Source organism: Pollachius pollachius (assembly GCF_949987615.1).
Source record: "Pollachius pollachius genome assembly, chromosome: 11".
In the NCBI taxonomy this organism is placed as follows: domain Eukaryota; kingdom Metazoa; phylum Chordata; class Actinopteri; order Gadiformes; family Gadidae; genus Pollachius; species Pollachius pollachius.
In genome coordinates, this window is record NC_136944.1 from 20,989,646 (window position 1) to 21,013,027 (window position 23,382).

General features: G+C 47.3%; 1 protein-coding gene across 4 annotated transcripts; it reads left to right on the forward strand.

Moving 5' to 3' along the window:
* The first annotated feature begins 200 nt into the window (after window positions 1–200).
* LOC307082672 (uncharacterized protein) lies at window positions 201–22,748 on the forward strand. Of its 4 annotated transcripts, none has more exons than XM_079746313.1 (14): window positions 201–342; window positions 10,335–13,763; window positions 13,934–13,993; window positions 14,389–14,487; window positions 14,758–14,867; window positions 15,225–15,283; window positions 15,380–15,516; window positions 15,637–15,771; window positions 16,997–17,045; window positions 17,417–17,454; window positions 17,991–18,069; window positions 19,180–19,375; window positions 20,496–20,528; window positions 21,694–22,748. In XM_079746313.1, the coding sequence occupies exons 1-14, from the start codon at window positions 291–293 to the stop codon at window positions 21,823–21,825; spliced, it is 4,608 nt and encodes a 1,535-aa protein (XP_079602439.1). In that variant the 5' UTR covers window positions 201–290; the 3' UTR covers window positions 21,826–22,748. The 4 variants fall into 4 exon arrangements, with proteins under 4 accessions (XP_079602439.1, XP_079602441.1, XP_079602440.1 ...); XM_079746315.1 differs by having other exon boundaries at window positions 21,358–21,837; XM_079746314.1 differs by lacking the exon at window positions 20,496–20,528.
* Window positions 22,749–23,382: the final 634 nt, after the last annotated feature.

A 23,382-nucleotide genomic window follows, 5' to 3' on the forward strand; every position in this document is an offset into this window, starting at 1 on the left:
GAATGTTTTTCTAATTGTCAACTATTGAGTATTTTTTGGTTGACAATTCAAGTTGCTGGGCTGTGTGTGCGTGTCAGCTCTTACTGATTGACATGATGCTTGGCCAATGAGAGAAGGGGCCAGTCCGGGCGGTGGGAGGGACTGAGCCCCTTTACGACGGTTTTAAGTAGCAGCAGACTGAGCCACCTGTGGCAGGCACAGAACCGTCCTGAGAGCAGTACCGTTATAAAGGGATTGTAGTCCTCCTAGTCATTTCTAATACATTGGTTGTAGAATAAGAGTGCGTTGAGATGGTGTTTAGTTGTCTTCATTTTGTGCTTCTACTGGGCATTGCTGCTAAAGGTGAGTAAACAACAAAATGTTGTGTTCATTAATCTTTTAAACTCCTTATTTAAATCGCTTGCCAGGAATGACTTCTTTGGAATAATAATGAGTTCATGTGAATAATTGCGCCAATCTTCCCCTTTCGTTTTCCATAAAAAACATCACATGGAAACACGTAGAAGAAAATAAGTCTGCTTTTTGTCTTACAAACCAACCTTAACAATGATTTAAAGTTATTGTATATATATAAAAATCAAAACTAACAAAAACATTAGGCTTTATATTTATATTATTTATATATTATATAAATCCAAATGTTTTTGTTAGTTTTGTTTTGTGTTTATTTCTCCTTCTCTCTAAATAAGTTTTTACAAAACATTCAATAATCTATGGCTGATATGGTTGGATATGTTTTCTCATCTTTCATTTGTTCTCATCTCAGTAAATGAAGGAAGATGATGCATGTAATTGTTTTAGTTATCCTCCATCACAGTTTACAATTTTAAATACGCCGTTTAAAGCAGGTATGATAACACAATCAGTACTGTGTGAAATCATAGCCGAGTTGCGGTCACTCCGATATTACATACATCCCTTACATCCCACTGTATCCAATCCCCAAATAGCATCTTTCAAATCGGATCACTGACTTCATCATCATCTAGAGTAGGCTACAATAAAAAAGTGACCTGTATCACAGACCCCATCACAGTTTACCGCAGGCTTCCACGAGCTGAATCCACTGCTCAGAGCAAACATAAGGAACGCGTTGGGAGATATTGCGTCATTGTGTTGACAATGCTGTGCTGGATTGAACTATACGTATAAAGATATATGTGTGTATCAGCGCTGTAGTAGCCCAATAGAGTTTTAAAGGTCTCAGTCTCGTCTTAAACTCTGATTAGAATTTGACTTTGAATTTGAATTCTTATTTCAAATTCAAAGTTCAGATTTGAATTTGCAGTTCATCCGAGACTTTCCTCAATGGGTCTCGGGTGAATTGGTCTCGGAGGGATCCTTATGAAAAGAGACCAAAGTTGTGTTCGGAGTTGCATAGTAACATTTTGTATAACTACTTTAATCGTTTTAATCTCTTCCAAGAAAGTGCCCTTCAGTTAATGTTAAAATATTAAGAGAGGCTGATTAGGCGTCCATCTTTGGAGATTACGTTGGCTTCTGAAAACATTGCAGATTGTCTATTCAATTAGGTTAAATCCGGATAATTGATTGCACATTTTATCCTTATGAAATGCTCATTGTCTTAGAACCCTATCTTTTTCGATTTCCGGCAGTTGTTATAACGATAGACATTTTGTCTATACTCCCTCCTTGGCCTTTGCCTTGACTCCCTTCACCAATGTCTGGGTCTGGACCAGGACCCAGGTGGTCTCTACTCTCTGGTGGGTCCTACGGGCAGTATCAGTATTATGAATCCCCCAGAGAGAGAGAAAGAGCCGGAACTCTCTAAACCTCTGAGTCATATTTTGGTCGTCATAGTCATACCTGCACAGGCAGGAATGCAAAGACCAGCCGTGCACGCACGCACACAAACACTCACATGCACGCACGCACACATGTACAAACACACACACACACACACACACATTTATAAACACACACACATGGTGCGAACACACACACACATAAACAAGCATGCATGGCACACACACACTCACTCACACACAAACACACAAACACACTTAACTATACTACAATACTTTACTACATTACATTGCTCAACACTGGGATGGTTGGGTTAAAGTTGTTCATCTCATCGTTAAGATGAACATCCTCATAACAGTAAACCAGCTGATTCCAGTCCAGTACCAATAACACTCAGACTGCCTCCCCTCTCCTCCCGTGATGTTCTTGATTGATGGAGTGTGTGCTGCCAGCATAATACAAAGGCAGTTGCTCAGTTGTTAATTCTATTTGTGTACTTCATATATTATTCACATACTTTTATAACCCTTCAATAGGCCCAGAGAGACACAAACCTATAGCACCAGCTCTTGTGTGTGGTCAAAAAAAGCAGTGAGTAAGATTTGGGTTTACGAGTGTGTAATTAAATTGGTAAGATTCCCCAAAACACTATCTGACTAACATCCAAAACATTTCCCTGCTCTATGTCATGTGTCACTGAGATGCAGACGTTGAATTTGAATTTTGAAATCATCCGAAACCATCCTCGGTCGGTCTCGGATGACTTGTTACGCAAAGAGACCATTGTTGAGTTCAAAAACTGCTTCATAAAATGTTGTCATTACCCCTTTAATCATTTGAACAGACTAACTAAATCAAAGATTAGCTGCAGCCTTAACCCTGGCAAACAACAACACTTCATTGTGATGTTAATTATCAAATTAAAGTGCACAGAACAAATCCGCCCATTTGTATTGTTCTGCTTTATACCCAGCATCACCCTCACCAGTATAACCTTTTTCTGTCCTTCTCCAGTGACTCATTGTGTGTCTTTGTATTCATCAGAATGCCATATTGGAGCTGGTGGTTTAGATTTGTTTGATAGAGCAGCAGAGTATACGTTTTGATAGGACCCTTAATTGCTTCACCAAATAGCTACTGCACACTGTAATAATTAGGAAAGGCTGCAGGCTTTTGCATGTTTTTTGGAACTATGTTATGGGAAATGTATCTTCATCGTACAAGCGTTCTTACTTCGTCCTCAAACTCGCTCTCTTTTTCTCTCACTCGCTCACTTTTTCTCTGTCTGTCTGTCTGTCTGTCTGTCTGTCTGTCTGTCTGTCTGTCTCTCTCCCCCTCCCCCCTTGTCGTATCCTGCCTGGATTAGCTCCTCTCCGGGCTAGTAAATCTGGCTTCTAGGCTAGTAAATCTGCCTCTAATTGGAAACCATGTGCTGGCCACCGTTTAATAGGATACTATGGGAGCAGCATTACGTGCGTGTGTGCGCGTGTGTGTGCGTGCAGGGTTGTGCAGGACATAGCCCATCTGCTAAACAAGGGAGTTAACGGAGCCTCTGTTTGCTCTGATAAAGCGCGGCCCCTGTATCCGCATGTACCCGGCTATCGGCCGTGTCAGATTACAGCGAGCGAGAGAGAGAAAGCTGGGAAAGGGGAACTTTGAAGATTACCGTCAGGGTGAAGTTTGAATAAACAACTGTCTCGAAATGATACCTACTTTGTTCCATGTGCTCGCGAGCACTGGCCCACTTCTCTGCCATTAGCTGACGTTTCTGCCTACGTGCGTGCGTGCGTGTGTGTGTGTGTGTCTGTCTGTCTGTCCGTCCGTCTGTCCGCCTGTCTGTCCGCCTGTCTGTCTGTGTGTGTGTGTGTGTGTGTGTGTGTGTGTCTGTGTTTGTGTGTGTTGGTGTATGTCTGTGTATGTGTGTGTGTCTGTATGGGTGTGTGCATGGGTGAATGTTTGTGTACGTGTTCGTTATTGGCCAGGGACCAATGCTGCACCTGCTGTTTGCATAATGTTATCTCCAAAGATTATGGGCAAGGATGGCAGACAGGGTTACAGAAAATAACAAAAGAAAGACTGCTCTATTTTTGTGTTTTGCTCCATTTCTTTGTTGGAGTATGTTATTGTCGTCTCAAATAAATATTTTCTCTATCTTTCTACCTGTCTTTATCGCTTGTTTCTCCATCATTGCACTAAAGTTTGCGTTGCTTATTATTTTTAAGTTGTTTGCTTCTCGTAGATGATTCTTGTTCTGTTTGGGGTTAATCCTCATTGTTTAATCAACTTACTTTAAATCGCTTTGGATAAAAGCGTCTATAAAGTAAACAATGTACTCCATCAAACAGGAACATAAATATTTGAATTAACAGTCTGCCTTACTCAGACTGCTCTCCAAATCCTCCCTTTGCAATCCCACTTCACCACCATTATTTACACACATCCGTGCCTTCTGCTCTTAAGAGTAGCCAATGCTGTTTTAAAACCTCCGTAAAACTAGCCTCACATGTCTTCCATATTAAAATTGAAGTCGACCTGCCTTTATTGCAAAAGGAGAGTTAACAGGAAGTACAAACGCCACATAAAGGTGAAACACAGCTCCAACGACACAGCAGCTGGTTCGACTTTAACCTTTGAACCTGTGAAGGTTCCAACCCAGTGTCTTTCGGGGTCGTTTTACCGTTCCCCGTGGTCCCTCCCTCTCTCACTCTCCTCGGTATCCCCAGCGACAGGAGGAACCTTGGGAAAGGGAGTACAGATGCGGTGTCAAGGCCTTCCCCACCGTGAATAATGCTAAACCACAACTCAGTGAGCGGTGACTCAAGCCAGTGAGTCACCGCGGCTTCCCGCCAAGCGGCTCGGTCTGACATCACCAGGACCCCGGCGGCGAGTAGGCAGGAGGATCCAGCAGGGGCGTGGGTGGGGGTGGGGGGGTTGCTAATAATTTCCACCCGTTCGGGGCTCCCCTGGCCGGCTGGCGTCAGCACCGCTTTACACGGCAGCGCTGGTTTACCCAGACTGACCCGCCTCTGGCCCACTGGATTTATTCAGCTTATGAGAGCAGTGTGAGTGTGTTTGTTTATGATGATGTGTGTCAGTGTGTGCCTAAGTGTGTGTTCGTCTGTGTGTGTGTGTGTGTGTGTGTGTGTGTGTGTGTGTGCGTGTGTGTGTCTGTGTGTGTGTGTGTGTGTGTGTGTGTGTGTGTGTGGTGATAGCTGTGTGTGGGCATGGTATCGCGGTCGGGCCTAACATGATAACAGTGTGTAATGTGGACATACGAGTGGCTGGAACGCGTGTATAGGTGGTCATGTGATCACTGTGATCCATGCGCTTGGTGTGGCTGGTTCAGAAGCCTGGGGGGGGAATCACAGTTTTTGAGTCTGGTGGTCAGTGAATTGAATGCTACGCTGGTGATTATCGGACGGCAGCAACGTAAACTGACCGTCACTTGGATGACTTAGCACGAGGGCGTGTGTGTGTGTGTGTGTGTGTGTGTGCACGCCATGCATGTGTCTGTGTGTGTGTTCATGTTTACGTGCTTGTGTGTGTGTGTGTTTATGTATGCAGGCTTTGCATGTTTCTGTGTGTGTGTGTGCATGTGTACGTGTGTGTGTTTGTGTGTGTGTGTGTGTGTGTGTGTGTGCGTGTGTGTGTGTGTGTATACATGCTTGTTTGTGTGTTGGTGTGAGTGTTGTGAGGAATTAGTGAGGGACTGGGGGGGGGGGGGTTATTTGCATCAATCATCAATCATGTGAGAGCAGCTCTTTTGACTCTCAAATGTACGCATACCTCGAGTGCTGTAACATGCAAATGGCTGCCTTTAAATACCTGGAGCTCATATATCAGGAAGTGAGACCAGGACGTGAGACCAGTTGTCTCATTAGGCTGAGATGGAAGTGGGTGCAGAATGAGCGGTAAAAGACCTCATACCTGCAGGAATTCATACCAGCGGACATTTTTTGCTTCACAGGGTAACCCCTTATACATGTGTATGCAGTGCCACACACTGCATACAACGACCCAACGCACGTCCCCATGGGTTAGGTCCCTCTACCCGTAAAACAAAACCTCTCCTCCTGCTTTTAATTAAACCCCCCTAGCGTCCCCCAGGGCCCTTCCTGCTGCCTCGCGCCGGTCCGGGTTCACAACCCGGCCTTTATCACCTCGCGCTAATCAGGCTTGGCGTCCACAGGCGGCACCGCCGGACGCCACGAACAACTAGGCTCGGAGCCAAACCGAACGCTGAGTCTGCCTGTAGCGGTGCTAGCGGCGGTACGCGGACGGACGCCGTGCCTCGTTTGTACCGCAGGCCTGATGGCGCTGCTGTGGTGTCGTGGGAGGGCAACGCAGAACGGCCACCACCAGAGCGCAGTTGGGGGCTGGGTGTTGGGGCTGGGTGTTGGGGGGGGGGGGGGGGGGGTGTAGCCAGGGTCTCCCCTGGTAACATATGCTTTCTTCTCAACCGCCTTGTGATTAACACTGTGCACTTTCCTGTGCATTGAGCTGTGTGTGTGTGTGTGTGTGTGTGTGCGTGCGTGCGTGCGTGTGTGTGTGTGTGTGCGTGTGTGTGTGTGCGTGCGTGCGTGTGTGTGTGTGTGCACATGTGCTACATGCGTGTATGTCAGTCTATGTGTGTTTGTGTGTGCGTTCAAGCGTGACCCCGTGTGCGTGCATGTGTGCGTGTTTGTGTGTAAGCATGTGTGCGCAAAAGAGAGCGACGGGGCACGGCAGACGACGCATCCCGGAGAAGTGCGGGAGCCTGTATCCGGCCAAGTCGTGCCTTAACGCTGGTGTGTGTGCTTTCGAAGCATTAGCTTTAAAAGCCCCCCGATGAGAAGTGATTGGTCAGCGTCCCCCAGCCACCACCAGCAGAGTGACGCTACAGAGAAGGGGCCTTCATGGTTCTCAACTCCCCTCTCTCCACTCTGCGTCCGTTAGGGAATTTAGCGACTCTTAGTGACCCCAGGCGACCCCCATCTTCTCCTTTGTGTCTGGGTGGGATTATCTCCCCGTAGCCCTAATCCCCTGAGCAGACCTCGGCCCAGGGTGGGCTCTCCCTCACGTCCCCCCTGCCCTCTGTACCCCCACTCTCCGGTTCCACCCACCCAATGCCTTAGCTTGTGCGGGTTTAGCTCTCCCACTTCCGTTTGCCATCGGATCCCTGTAAGGAGCCAGCCATTTGTCCGTTGAGCATTCCGTCGCGTCCTTCCAGCCAATCCGCTCCATCGCAGCTCAAGCCCCGCCCGCTTGGCAGGCCCAAATCGTGAGCGGCTTCCTCCAGGCTCTCTTGAGGAACAATAGGGTCCCGATAGGGACTGGACACAAAGACTATTCATCCTGTAGTTCCCTTTTTTTGTCGTATTTCTTCATGTTCTTCACTTTCATGCTCCCTTTTCATTGGCACCTAGTTATTCAAATGCAGAACTATCCCCAATGAGCCCAGTGGGTGTCAGCTCAAAATGAGGAAAGAGTTACTTGATAACATGATGCAGCCCCGCCAGTTCTGCAGTAACCGGAGCCACTGGTATATTTCCATACAGCCTGTGATGAGAATGGAGAAGGAACAACTTAGTGTTTACAGATTAGTATGGAAATGAGAAGGGGGTAAGAAGTAAAGTGAGGCCAATGTGTACACATGTCATGTGTCTTGTGGTTTATGTGTATGGCCCTGGTGCAGAGCGGACATATTGTTTAGAGCTTCCTCGTATCTTTTATACTGGACATAACGAGAACAATGACATATGCGCATACGTGAGTCTGTGTGTTTTAAATGGGCTGACGTGAGTGTTGATGCACGCCTGTGGGTTGGCACATGCATTATGTGTGTGTGTGTGTGTGTGTGTGTGTGTGTGTGTGTGTGTGTGTGTGTGTGTGTGTGTGTGTGTGTGTGTGTATCAGTGGCGAAGCTAGACCTTTTTTGGGTGGCCCAAAGCCCACCCAAAACTTGTCTTAGCCCACCCTATAGTTTCGTCCTCAAATCTAATATTCTACCGTTTTTTTTGCACAAACAATGAGAGGATGGATGCTGTACACTAATGAACAGGCTCAAATGGGCAAGTGAAACCGAGCGCAACCTTCCTGCAGGAATCTCTAACCTCTGATTGGTGGTTGGGCGTGTCCTGTTTGACAAAACCAAAAATGCAGCAGGAGCGTACCTAACATAGTTTCTGCTGTTTTGTCTATCAAAGAGGCTAGCTAGTCTTTATCAGAAAATCCACGATTTCCAGCTGTGTTATAACATGACCTGGTAATAATAATAATAATAATAATAATAATCATTTTAAAACCTTGACATAATGTGTCAGTTGTCGATGGAACTGCCCCTGCCTACCTCCAAGCATTAGTAAAGCCACACACCCCAGCTCGATCCCTCCGCTCAACTACCTCAGCTGGACGTCTGGTACCGCCATCGCTAAGAGCAAGCAAAGGTCGATCAGCGAAGTCACAACTTTTCTCTGGTTTGGGACCTCAGTGGTGGAACGAGCTCCCTACCGATGTCAGGATCGCAGAGTCGCTCACCAGCTTCCGCAAAAGACTCAAAACTCACCTGTTCAGAGTTCACCTCGACTCTGCATAGAAACCAATGCACAGCCACCATTGAATGTTGTACGTCCTGGCACTTGTACATTGCACTTATTCAAGATACTTAATTGTGTAGCATCTACAGTAGCTGCTATCATTGCTTTACACAGGGAATGGGTTAGCCTAGCGATTGTAATACTTGCACTTGGTTCTATGAACATCTTTACTGTACCGACAGCGATATATTGTTTCACTTCTTATGACAAATGTACTTATTGTAACAAATGCTGTTATTGTAAGTCGCGTTGGATAAAAGCGTCTGCTAAATGCCCTAAATGTAAATGTAAATGTAATGTCTATTAAATGACACTTTACCGCAAGGCGATTCTATCTATGCCTCTTCTTGAACTGCTTCATGTTTTATTTGGCAGAGCCTTGTAATGCTGCGTAGCATGGTAAGCATGATAAGGTGCAAGGAGCAGAAAACGTTGAAATGGGTGCTAATTTTCCATTGAAAATTAACGCTGGCATTATTTTATCAGCTGAGGGCGTATTCATTGCCATAACAGTGTGAGCTAATCAATAAGTACACATGTTCTAATACTATGAGACTCAGGAAAACGCCATCAGCTGATTAAAGCTGTCGGGGGGGCGTGAGCGGCAGAGGGGACTTAGTGTCTTATTTATTTATTCATTTATTATTTAATTATTATTTAATAAGTTACTTAGTTACTTATTTGAAAAGGAATAAGCTCAAGCCCACCCAAAACTTGTCTTAGTTCACCCTATAGTTTCGTCCTCAAATTTAATATTCTACCGGTTTTTTTACACAAACAATGAGAGGATGGATGCTGTACACTAATGAACAGGCTCAAATGGGCAAGTGAAACCGAGCGCAACCTTCCTGCAGGAATCTCTAACCTCTGATTGGTGGTTGGGCGTGTCCTGTTTGACAAAACCAAAAATGCAGCAGGAGCGTACCTAACATAGTTTCTGCTGTTTTGTCTGTCAAAGAGGCTAGCTAGTGTTTATCAGAAAATCCACGATTTCCAGCTGTGTTATAACATGACCTGGTAATAATAATAATAATAATCATTTTGAAACCTTGACATAATGTGTCAGATGTCTATTAAATGACAGTTGACCACAAGGCGATTCTATCTATGCCTCTTCTTGAATTGCTTCATGTGTGCATCAGTGCATCATGTGTGCAACTTGTGTGTGTGTGTGTGTGTGTGTGTGTGTGTTTGTATGTACGTATGTATGTGTATGTTTGTATGTGTATGCGTGAGAACGTGTCTAGTTGTGTGTGTATCTGTGTCTGTGAGTCTGTGTGTGTGTATTTATGTGTATGTTTGTATGTGTGTGTGTTCATAGTTTCATAGTGTGTTGCTTGCTTTTCCACATGTAAACGAATCTGGAGAATTAGGCCATGAGGCGCACCACAGCCCACACTGTATTACATAGGGTTTACTGTAAATACCTTCCCAATTTGATAACAGCTTCCTCATTGGAGTCTCCCTATTGTACGGAACCTGTTTGTGTAGGGCGTGCTCGCATTTTCCCACCCTTCATTTCTGAAGAAGGTGTGTGAATGGCATCCAATAAAGGGTATAGAGGTAGCTGTGCTTTGAACGTGGCCACACCACAGGGAAGCCTCCAGCGAAAGATCCATACAGGCCACAGTCGGGCCCCCATGCTGAAAGGAGGCCGAAACCTGCCCCAGACCAATCCCTGAGTCATAAATACATCTCGCTCGTATTTAATCTCCCGAGTCACGCAACACAATGGTCTTTCAGTGTTTAAACAACCAGAGACTCTTTCATGACACACAAACATAAGGTCAAACATTTCCTAAAACAGGAAGTAATAAGGAACGTTAAGAACCCCACCTTCAAATATAGGTTTGTTGGCAAATGCTATTGTTGACTAAGAGAGCTAGCTCTATTACCATGGTGTGGATGTGAGTGACGCTATAAACAGGCATGAATTAAATTGGTTTGTTATACCTTCACGGCTTAGGTTCATGTGTTTGCTGGTGGTTTCAGGCACAACGAGCACAACTCCAGGCCCTCTCACCACCTCCATGGTGACGTCCACAACCACACCTACCACACCGTCAAATACAACGGAACCAAGCCCTGGGAATACAACATCTTTAGTGAGCCCCAGTACCAACGGCACCGCGGTTCCAAATGAAGGTTCCTCCACCCTTGCTCCTTCAACAACCCCAACCATGTCTAATACAACGGAAAAAAACCCTGGCCCAATGTCTCCTTCGCCACCCGCGAACAGTAACTCAACGACCAGCCCTGTCACATCCCCCACCATCCCAGGTAACACCACCCTAGACCCCACTGGAAACAACTCCACCTCTGGTCCGACAACCATCCCGGCCACAACCAATATGACACAAAACAACACAGACAACACTGGGCCCTCTACTTCTCCACCCGAATATTCAAACGCCACAACCGGCCCTCTTCCAACCACTACCAGTCCAGGCAACACCACCCTAGATCCTGCTGGGAACTTCTCCACAACAAGCCCTCTCCCAACATCTACTAGCCCAGGAAACACCACCCAAGGCCAAGCTGGAAACATCTCCACCGACAGCCCTCTTCCAACATCCACCCCAGGTAACACCAGCCCAGGCCCCGAGGGGAACACCTCCACAACCAGCCTTCTCCCGACATCCATCCCAAGCAACACCACCCTAGACCCCGCCGGGAATACCTCCACCTCTGGTCCTACAACCATCCCGGCCACAACCAATACGACAGAAAACATCACAGACATAACTGGGCCCTCTACTTCTCCACCCGAGAACATTACCTCCACCACCAGCCCTTTTCCAACCATCCAAACCCCAGGTAACACCACCCTAGGCCCCGAGGGGAACACCTCCACCACCAGCCCTCTCCCAACATCCACCCCAGGCAACACCACCCTAGACCCCACCGGGAATACCTCCACCTCTGGTCCTACAACCATCCCGGCCACAACCAATATGACACAGAACAACACAGACAACACTGGGCCCTCTACTTCTCCACCCGAATATTCACAAGCCACAACCAGCCCTCTTCCAACCGCTACCAGTCCAGGCAACACCACCCTAGATCCTGCTGGGAACTTCTCCACAACAAGCCCTCTCCCAACATCTACTAGCCCAGGAAACACCACCCAAGGCCAAGCTGGAAACACCTCCACCGACAGCCCTCTTCCAACATCCACCCCAGGTAACACCACCCTAGGCCCCGAGGGGAACACCTCCACAACCAGCCTTCTCCCGACATCCATCCCAAGCAACACCACCCTAGACCCCGCCGGGAATACCTCCACCTCTGGTCCGACAACCATCCCGGCCACAACCAATACGACAGAAAACATCACAGACGTTACTGGGCCCACTACTTCTCCACCCGAGAACATTACCTCCACCACCAGCCCTTTTCCAACCATCCAAACCCCAGGTAACACCACCCTAGGCCCCGAGGGGAACACCTCCACCACCAGCCCTCTCCCAACATCCACCCCAGGCAACACCACCCTAGACCCCACCGGGAATACCTCCACCTCTGGTCCGACAACCATCCCGGCCACAACCAATACGACAGAAAACAGCACAGACGTTACTGGGCCCACTACTTCTCCGCCCGAAAATTCAAACGCCACCACCGGCCCTTTTCCAACATCTACCAGCCCAGGTAACACCACCCTAGGTAACACCACCCTAGGCCCCGAGGGGAACGCCTCCACCACCAGCCCTCTCCCAACACCCACCCCTGGAAACACCACCCTAGGTAACACCACCCTAGGCCCCGAGGGGAACACCTCCACCACAAGCCCTCTCCCAACACCCACCCCAGGAAACACCACCCTAGGTAACACCACCCTAGCCCCAGCTGTGAACGTCTCCACCACAAGCCCTCTCCCAACACCCACCCCAGGAAACACCACCCTAGGTAACACCACCCTAGGCCCCGAGGGGAACACCTCCACCACCAGCCCTCTCCCAACATCCACCCCTGGAAACACCACCCTAGGTAACACCACCCTAGGCCCAGAGGGGAACACCTCCACCACCAGCCCTCTCCCAACATCCACCCCAGGAAACACCACCCTAGGTAACACCACCCTAGGCCCCGAGGGGATCACCTCCACCACCAGCCCTCTCCCAACACCCACCCCTGGAAACACCACCCTAGGTAACACCACCCTAGGCCCCGAGGGGAACGCCTCCACCACCAGCCCTCTCCCAACACCCACCCCTGGAAACACCACCCTAGGTAACACCACCCTAGGCCCCGAGGGGAACACCTCCACCACCAGCCCTCTCCCAACATCCACCCAAGGAAACACCACCCTAGGTAACACCACCCTAGGCCCCGAGGTGAACACCTCCACCACCAGCCCTTTCCCAACACCCACCCCTGGAGACACCACCCTAGGTAACACCACCCTTGGCCCCGAGGTGAACACCTCCACCACCAGACCTTTCCCAACACCCACCCCTGGAAACACCACCCTAGGTAACACCACCCTAGGTAACACCACCCTAGGCCCCGAGGGGAACACCTCTACCACCAGCCCTCTCCCAACACCCACCCCAGGAAACACCACCCTAGGTAACACCACCCTAGCCCCAGCTGTGAACGTCTCCACCACCAGCCCTCTCCCAACATCCACCCCAGGAAACACCACCCTAGGTAACACCACCCTAGGCCCCGAGGGGAACGCCTCCACCACCAGCCCTCTCCCAACACCCACCCAAGGAAACACCACCCTAGGTAACACCACCCTAGGCCCCGAGGGGAACGCCTCCACCACCAGCCCTCTCCCAACATCCACCCCTGGAAACACCACCCTAGGTAACACCACCCTAGGCCCCGAGGGGAACACCTCCACCACCAGCCCTCTCCCAACACCCACCCCTGGAAACACCACCCTAGGTAACACCACCCTAGGCCCAGAGGGGAACACCTCCACCACCAGCCCTCTCCCAACATCCACCCCAGGTAACACCACCCTAGGTAACACCACCCTAGGCCCCGAGGGGAACGCCTCCACCACCAGCCCTCTCCCAACATCCACCCCAGGAAACACCACCCTAGGTAACACCACCCTAGCCCCAGCTGTGAACGTCTCCACCACAAGCCCTCTCCCAACACCCACCCCAGGAAACACCACCCTCGGCCCAGTTGGGAACACCTCCATAACAAGCCTTCCAACACCACCCTCAGGTAGCACCACCCAAGGCCCAGGAGGGAACACCTCCACAACAAGCCTTCCAACACCACCCTCAGGTAGCACCACCCAAGGCCCAGGAGGGAACACCTCCACCACAAGCCCTCTAACACCACCCTCAGGTAGCACCACCCAAGGCCAAGGAGGGAACACCTCCACCACAAGCCCTCTAACACCACCCTCAGGTAGCACCACCCAAGGCCCTTCAACACCACAGACCACGCCAGGTAGGCGCCAAATTCTCTCAAAGTCTACAATTCCATTCACAATTTTTGTTGTAGATTTCAAAGTTCTTGATTTGATTTGTTCAATCAAATCAATGTCCTTTGGTTGAAGAACATTAACGCGTCACTCTTTGTTCATCTCATGCCATCTCTGTATATTTTGTACCCTGCAGCAAAGAACAATGGAACCACAGCAGGTCTTCCCACCACCACCACCAACGCACCAGTAATAAGTAAGCAATGACACACAATTACTTTATGTTATTGAAATTGTTACTATAATGAAGATGATTTTGGTGATAGTTGGGAGGAATGAGAAGAGGATATTTAGGTCAAACTACATAGCTCTCTTTGCAAGAAAATATAGAAACAACAAACAAGGTCTCATTGCCCCAGCTAAACCAAACTTCTGGCAATAGCTAAATCATTCAGGTGTTGTTATGAAATGAATAACCTTCACAACTAAGAAATCCATGCATATTTACCTAACTGCTTATTACTGCTACTTTAGCCGCGATATAAAATGCCGTAAAAATTCTGGATTATTAAATGGAGCGGAGGGAGCTAGTTTCTCCATCTTGCCTACTCTAGCTTTAAGTGTGTGAATACATTCTCTTTCTGTCATCAGCGTGTCCTACCGCCTCGTGCCCTCCTGACAGCGTTTGTCTGAAGGGGATCTGTCAGTGCTTTGCTGGGACCTACATGGTGGATGGCGCCTGCAAAAAGGGTAAGGGTCAAGACGAGTAATTCTTCCTCGTTAATAATCATAATCATTGTCCAGTTGGGTTGTGAAAAACAATGGTGACAGTGATGATGATGGGTATGATGATGATGATGATGGTGACAACAATGAGAATGAGGATAATGATCGCCTTATTGATGTCATCTTCAAGCGTCTTTGAATTTTTGAAAAGGGCTATGTAAAACAAATTGGCTATTATTATTGTTTTTATTGTTATTATTATCTTAAATCTTTCTTGCTTTTCCTTCAACTCAGCTCAAGTTTTCCCTGGAAAGCTTCATATCGTCAATTTGGTGTTTGTTGACGAAATGGCCAACAGTTCCTCGCAGATATTCCTGACCACCGCAGCCAATATTTCCAGTGTGGTAGGTCGTAATTGAAAAATGGGTCGAACCCTATCTTCTCTCCCTCAGTTGGCTATAACATGTCCAGCTCTCCATGAGTGGGCTATAACATCTCCCTATCCCCATCAGTGGGCTATAACATGTCCCTCTCTCCCTCAGTGGGCTATAACATGTCCCTCTCTCCACCAGTTGTCCATAACATATCCCTGTCTCCCTCAGTGGGCTATAACATGTCCCTCTCTCCACGAGTTGGCCATAACATGTCCCTGCCTCCCTCAGTGGGCTATAACATGTCCCTCTCTCCATCAGTGAGCCATAACATGTCCCTCTCGCCATCAGGGGGTAATATAATAACAAATACTTATTTTGACATCACAGCTCGGAAGAATCCTCACTGGCATGCCTGGATATGTGAGGTCTGAAGTTTTTTCCCTGGCGTAAGTTTTTCTATTTTTCTCCTGTACTCCACTGGCAACTATGTGGGGATCAATCATCATCTATTGATTCTACTGACTGTTTCTTCTGAACTCCAGGTCCGGCAGTGTGCTAGCAACAGTCAATAACGTGTTCCAGAATTCCAACGCCACTCAAGCATCCGTTCAGACTGCAATCGACAACGGCATCAAGAACTCCCCCCCAAATGAACTGTTCATAGATACCACATTTACAGGTGCGTGCGTGGTGCACACCTCACACCTATTTCAACAGGACTTTTTCTATGTGCTCAGAAGCCCAATGGTCAACTTGTTAAACACTGCTTTTCATTCCCTCTCCCTGTGTTTGTCCTCAGGAACTGAGCTGTGTTTAATGCAGCCTCTAGCCTGTGATTCCCTGTCCACTACATGCAAGAGCCCCAAAGGGGTTGCACAGTGTTCCTGTCAAGAAGGCTTCATCCCAAACGTCTTCTCTAACAGGAGCTGCAGCGGTAAGACCCACAAAAAAGTTGCTCTGTAGCTGTATTTAATGGGCTGGCTATAATAGCCGCAGATTGAGTGTTGGTATATTTTGTGGTTGCTAAGGTTACCGCTTTACGACTGCATTAGTAGAGCTCAATATCCACTCAGTGCCCAGACGATATACACAAGCCACAGCGAGAGGATGGGGCAGAGCACACACAAGGCTCATGTCTTCACCGGCTCCCCAGAAAAGACGGATGTACTTTCCATAGAGCAGTTAAAGTGCATCGCACACTGTCTTCATTTTCTTTGAAATGTCGTGCACTGAGAGAGAGAGAGAGAGAGAGAGAGAGAGAGAGAGAGAGAGAGAGAGAGAGAGAGCGAGAGAGAGAGAGAGGTAGAGAGAGAGGGAGAGAGAGAGAGAGAGTGAGAGAGAGAGAGAGAGAGAGAGAGGGAGAGAGAGAGAGGGAGAGAGAGAGAGAGAGAGAGAGAGGGAGAGAGAGAGAGCGAGAGAGAGAGAGCGAGTTAGAGAGAGAAAGATACCAGGTAGAGTGCTGTGGCATAACCGTATGATTCTGCCTTCCCACCTCCCCTTTTGATTTATGCCTTGGTAAAGGGGTCGTTTCCCTAACAACCACCAGAAGAATCAGACTCTGGGCATGTTTTAAAGCCTAGGTTGCGTGTGAATCATTTAGCCCGAGTACACTATTATCTTACTTGAAGACCTGACTCACCGTAAAACGTACCATATTGGTAAGTTGGGTTTTAGAATCTCAGCCATGAAGCCATGAAGCCATGACGACTATTTTTACTGATGCATTACATTTTGCCACCCAGGCGAAATTTATTAACCAGGAATAGTCTTGTTTATACCCTCATGCAAGTAACACGGATCCTAATGTCACCATAATAATGTGAGGATGAGCTGTATCATCATTTGACTGCACGATAGCTGCCTCAACATTTTCATGGTCATTGTTTGGAATACACCTGTTGCTTAGGGATAGAAGTCAAGATTATTGTTTTATTAGTATTTTAATTATTATCATTATTATTAGTAGGAATAAAGGGGGGGGTAGTAACATGGTCAATTATAAGTAATTTAGTTAATAATTATTGTAATTAGTAGTAATAGTGTGTGGGGGTAATAATATGTTAAAGTAATACTAATTTAGTTTATAATTGTTATGTATATAGATTATATTAGTCTCTTATCTCCGTCACATGGTGTGTTTCTCGGTTGTCTGTCCACAGCATGTCCGAGTGGCACCCGGGCAGACCCTGTCGATAGGATGTGTCATCCGTAAGTAGAGCGCCTGTAGAGTCGGTCTTCATGTCCTAGGGAGGTACTGGGTGGGTTTGCTGTTTCCTGAGGCCCTGAAATAGTATTGGGGGGCATGTGGTGCTTCGTTTAGAGTACATAGCGCCCCCTTTTGCATTCTACAGGGAACTCTATTTAGGTATTATGTGTGTATAAACAAATATATATAAACATATATACTGTATATGTCAATTTATATACAAATGTATATATCTAGTTTTGTCTGAGCCTAGTCACTGTTTTGTCTTGTAAAGAGAGTACTTAGAAAAGTGCTGAATAAAGTATTATTATTATCCATATTATGATAATTATTATTAATCGTTCAATTGTAACTTCCTGTTCTTAATTTTTAGATGCTCATTTGGATATGCTGGCATCAACTGTAATGATTGTAAGTTAAACTTCAGCTTCAATTAATGAATAAATTAACAAATAAATAAAATAAATTATTATTGTGTTCATTCTGGTTGAATACAACTTTAGCAGTAAAGTCCCATGTTGTGTAGTCCAATCTGGCAACCTTGTGTGTGTTTGTGTGTTTGTCTGTGTGTGCGTGTGTGTGTGTGTCTGTGTGTGCGTGTCTGTGTATTTGCGTGTGTGTGTCTGTGTGTGCGTGCGTGTGTGTGTGTGTCTGTGTGTGCGTGTGTGTGTGTGTGCGTGTGCGTGTCTGTGTGTGCTTGCGTGCGTGCGTGTGTGTGTGTGTGTGTCTGTGTGTGCGTGAGTGTGTGTGTGCGTGCGTGTGTGTGTGTCTGTATGTGTGTGTTTGTGCGTGCGTGCGTGTGTGTGTGTGTGTGTGTTTGTCTGTGTGTTTGTCTGTGTGTGCGTGTGTGTGTGTGTGTGTGTGCGTGCGTGTGTGTGTCTCTGTGTGTGTGTGCGTGCGTGTGTGTGTGTGTCTGTGTGTGTGTGTGCGTGTGTGTGTGTTTGCAGCATCCCTGCTGGCGGTGGTGGTGATCTCTGTTGTGCTCGGGAGCGTTTTGCTCCTGCTGGTTCTGGCCCTGATCATCTGGTGAGAAACGCCCGGCACTCGTCTCTCCTGTTGTACTCCCCTGTGATGCTGACCTTTCCTCGGGAACTTTGTCACACTCACCTCTACTTTAAGTAGAGTAGAAGTAGAGCACAGTAGAACAGAGCTTAACCTCTACTCTTACAGTAGAGCAGAGCTTGACCTCTACTCTCACAGTAGAACAGAGCTTGACCTCTACTCTCACTGTAGAGAGTGTATTGTGGTTTTGTCGTGCTTAAGTCCTTGTATATGCAGTTCGTTCAACACATCTCGGGCCAGAATCAATTACCTATATGGAAACATTTATGGGTCGCAACACAAACAGACACAGTCACCTTTTATGAGGACACGATGCATTTGTTTACTTATCGCACTTTGCAAAACATGACCTCTGGGATGCTGTGGCCGAGAGCAGGAGTCGTTTGTTTACGAGCTAATCCACTTCAGTCTAGCGAAGAATACATTGCCGTCATGTATGAACATCAGCTGATCCAGTGGGCAGGACTACCCAGCTCTGCACAACCTTGACCATATATTTGTATATGATTTTCATGTGAGACAAGAGGAAATAACTTTTGACGCCACTGTATTGACCGCAGAGGTCAGAGGTCAAAATGTTATGCTAGTTGTAGCAGGTCAGAGAGCGGGCGGAGACCACAGTTGGTCATCCCTCACTGGGGGGTCGTTTATTTCAAACAAAAGTATAAACAGAATAGAGGCTTGAAACTATAAATCAACAAAGTGCGAGAGAGTCCTCTCGTTCAGCGCTCCGCGATCTGTGATCTCTTCTGGGGACCGCGTTGGATCTCTCCCTCTCTCTGCTCCCGATTTCTCCCTACTACAAACAAAGCAGGCACATAAATACACACTCCCTGATTGGGCCTGATTGCGAGCAGGTGCCCGCAATCAGGCCCAATCCCCCCAGCTGATCCGGTGCGCTCCCAACCTGCTCATACTCCTCCTGCAGGCCAGATGCCCCACGTCCCCCCCACACTAGTATACAGATATTTCCCATATAAATACATATAGACATAACTATCCTCTGGTACAAGGAAAATCATTTTCAACTCTCTAGCTAAACTAACTCTCTGCCTTACTCCCTGCCCACATCAGGTTGTGCTGCTTCAGGAGTTCCCCCGAGGACACCAGTAGTCCGTACCCAGCCAAGGAGCAGATTCCTGGGTCCTTTGGCATCCCGGGGGTCATACCCATCCCCCGCGCCACAACCCAGTGGGACTCTAACCCGTCCATTGAGATGAGCGAGGGGAACGGCACCCATGGCCTGGCGGAGCAGCCCAACAGCGGCACGGTAGGTGTTCTGGTCCGCCACACTGCCGCCACGCACAGTGGTTTTACCGCGGTAAAGCTGTGTCGTAGCTGTGCCTGTGGTGAGCTCCTTTTTTGTGATGTTGTTCTGGAATCTCTTGCAGTGTATAGTCATTTTTTAAAACGAGAAAAAAAAAGCCGTCTCAAGTGCTCTATTCAGGGCGTCTTATCGAAACGCAGCTCCGAGCAGTTTGCACGAACCTCCCCTGCCGAAGCGTTTTCTAAGTGTCTGAATCTGTTGCGAAGCGGTTCTGTGTGATGAACTGTTCTTAATGTCAGTCATTCCTTACAAGTTCCCACAAGGATCCGCTTTGTTCCGCCCCGTTAATGTCTTCATACGCCTGCTCGTCCGTGAGGCCTGCTCGTCCATGAGGCCTGCTCGTCCGCGAGGCCTGCTCGTCGGCGAGGCCTGCTCGTCCGTGAGGCCTGCTCGTCCGCGAGGCCTGCTCGTCCGCGAGGCCTGCTCGTCCGTGAGGCCTGCTCGTCCCCTTGGCCTTCTCTTCCGCGAGGCCTGATCGTCCGTGAGGCCTGCTCGTCCGCGAGGCGTGCTCGTCCGTGAGGCCTGCTCGTCCGCACGGCCTGCTCGTCCGTGAGGCCTGCTCGTCCCGTCTGCGGACGACCAGGCCCCACCCAAAGTGTGGGACCGCACGGACTGTACGCATAGTGAAGGCCTGTGAGTACGCCAGACCCACGTGGACCCTCAAGTGTAGTATGACCTGATCCGTCTGATCGTCCACACCGCTAGCGCACGCCCGCTGCTCTCCGCAGAACTCTAAAAGCACGGCTGAGCTGACTCAGTCACTTACGGGCAATCTTGGGAAAACCGACAGTGTTCGTCCGATGGGTATTATGGCTTGGGTTCGGGTATAGCAGGATGAAGGATACTTCCTCTTCCATGCACCGGTGCAGATATCTGTTGATAGAGATAACTCGTGCGGTGGTTTAACCCCTTGCATTCCGATCAACGGCCCAACCGAGCGATGGGATCACCGCCGATCAGATGAACTGCTTTGATCCGTTGAGACAGCTCAGCGGTGGTTTTCAGAGTGTTCTTAGTAGAATGTACTGTGAAGTCTTGGCTGATTCCTAGTGTGTTGCTTTAGGAGGGCAAAAAGGCTTACAGAGGATGGAGGAAGGTAAGCTTAGCGTGGCGCCATCGGTCAGGCGATGTTAGAACGGACGGACGTCCCCCCAGAGTTGTCATAGAGAGATTCAAAGATTGGCGGTTGTGATTTAAACTCAAAAATGAATCACTTTAGCATTAGACATCTTATGATTGTAATCTGGGAAGGATGATGTCCTTTGTAGCATCACGGTCATTGAATTCGACACAGGTTTTTTATGTTGATTTGGACTTGCTTGTAAAACAGGCTATGACATTGCTAAAAATATCCATCTTTACCACGATTTATTCAATTACATACAGGCAAAGATATTCCAAATTGGCGTTTCATAGAAATAAAATCTATCTCCGAAAGCCCATGGAGACCAATCTATTGGTTTCTTCTCAAGTTGTGCTTACTTTTAGCAATAGAAGAAAGGTAAAGATGGAGATTTTTTTGCAATTCAACAATAATTACATTTCTGGTGGAGGTTATTCCTGTGAGGACTACGAATAAACATCCAATAACACCTCTGGCATGTCATCTTAATTGATCAGTTAGCAGTATTACAAACAACTAAATAAACCAATCAAGAATCAAGATATCAAGACTTAAAGATGCTAAAGGTATGATTTAAGTGCTATAATTTTGGAATAAGAAGAATATTTCTCTAGTTGACTGCGCACCTAGCTCTGTTTGAGACAATTTTGCTGTTATACCGCCCTTGGCTCATTTCTGACCAAACAGGGCGATTATTTTTGGTGTTTTCAACATCTTTGTTGAGATTTACATATTCTGCTCTTTTCTATTCTCTCTCTCTCTCTCTCTCCCTCTCTCTCTCTCTCTCTCTCTCTCTCTGTAGACAACTCTCAAATCGTACCTCCAGCAAAAGGTCTTTCATTTAAAGAAAGTTTTTGGCAATTCGGATTCTATCAAGGATTGTGAGGGGAATTCTGACTAATTTAGCTGGTGTGGGTTTGCATGTATTTAGTGTGTGTGCTTGCGTGCGCTTGTGTGTGTGTGTGTGTGTGCGTGCGTGCGTACGTGTGTGCGTGCGTGCGTGCGTACGTGTGTGCGTGCGTGTGTGCGTGCGTGCGTGCGTACATGTGTGTGCGTGTATTAGTGTACAGTACAGAAGTCCTTTGTACAACGGAGAGAGACACTGTTTTCGTTCCGTTTGATTCCCTCCGCACCTCAGACCGGATCTTATGACCTGGACCCAGCCATGAGGACCTTCAAGGGGAAGAACCCCTCACGGTACTCCTACCTGGTCCAGGGCCACGAAAACCCCTACTTCCTATCCGGAGAAGACAAGAAGACACAAATGTAAAGGGAAGGCTTTCAGGCCGCTGAGAGGAACATTGTCTGATGTCAGGTGATTGGTCCTGTCGGCGAGCTTTTGCGTTCTATGTAGATACATAGACATTTGTAACAATTTATTTTTACATCATGTATTATTATGGACCTATTAAGGACCATAAGTTGCTTAGTAAGGCTTAAGGCGGGAAACCAAAGAGCAGCGATTCAACTATTTTTATTTTATTTTTTTTATGAGATTAAATTATGTTCTTTGTAGGGTGTGAAACTATGCTGTTTATGACCACTAGATGTCGCTATTGCTCAGTTGTAGAGAACTCTTACGGATAAGAAGATTTGATGAAATGTTTCAGTACTATTTAAGAAATTTTCTACGGGATTCACATGACATCAACTGCACTTAACTTTGTATGTTTATTTTATATTTTTTCTGGGGAAATTAAGTCAAAAATTGAATGTGAGTATACGGATGGGTCATGGGTGAATGGGAGTAGTGGTCTTTTCTTGAGGAACTATTTTATATGAGGTCAGACAAAACAATGATACGAATATTAAACCACTAAAGGGGCTGGACTCCTGATAAGGGGACTTTTCTAAAGAGTTTACGAATCTATGGCTCTGTGAATTCTCTATTTATGTGCATAAGCTTCCCTGCTCAAGCTGCTGCGATTGCAATACGTGCCTGTTTACTGAGGTCTGTCCTAGTGATGAATAGGAACACAGAGTGCATGGATAAAGCCTGTCTCTAGGGTGTGCCAATTATCACTCGAGTCCATTTTGTTAGGGTTAACCCAGATTACAATATATATTTTGTATATATTTGTGTGTGTGTTGTTTCCAGAGACAGCGCATTATTTCCTATGAGTATGTGAGCTTGACGTGAATAAAGGAACCTTTTTAGAAGATCATGTTTGTGCACAATGACAATAAATTAATATAAAGGAATCCGCCTGGTTTGATATAATTTAGATAGTTAGTTTAGTAGTTTAACAATACCGCCTCTAACCCACTTTCTCCTGTATTCACTGTCACATGTTATCATACACATGCCGCGCAAAATAACCGCACTGAACGGACAGATTGGTGAAAAAGAAACGAGCCAGGCTTCACAGCGTTCTGTGCAACATTGTTAATGCGGTTTCTAATGAATTTCCCATGAGCACTCGGGGCGCTATGGACCCCTCTGATTGGCCGCATACATCAGGATGTTAATGGGATCTGTGCGCCCATCAGGCTGTCAGGGAACGCGTATGGCCGTGAGATATAGCTTTAGCATTATGCCACCGCACTCAGCTACAACCCGTAGCAGTCCCATCTAGTTCGCGTGATAGAGCAAGGCATTAAGCGTGCCAGGGTTGGGGGTTTTATTCCCAATGGGGCCTCCCATGCAGAGAACAGTTATTGTAAGTTCCGAGTCTCGCTTTCAGAGTTCTTATTCCTTGTTGCTTTGGGTCACTGATGCTACTTGTTATGTACAGCTGTATATGCATACCTGGTCTGCAGCCTCTCTATTTTTACTGTGTGTGTGTGTGTTTGCATACACCAGTGCGAGAGAGTGAGCGAGAGCGAG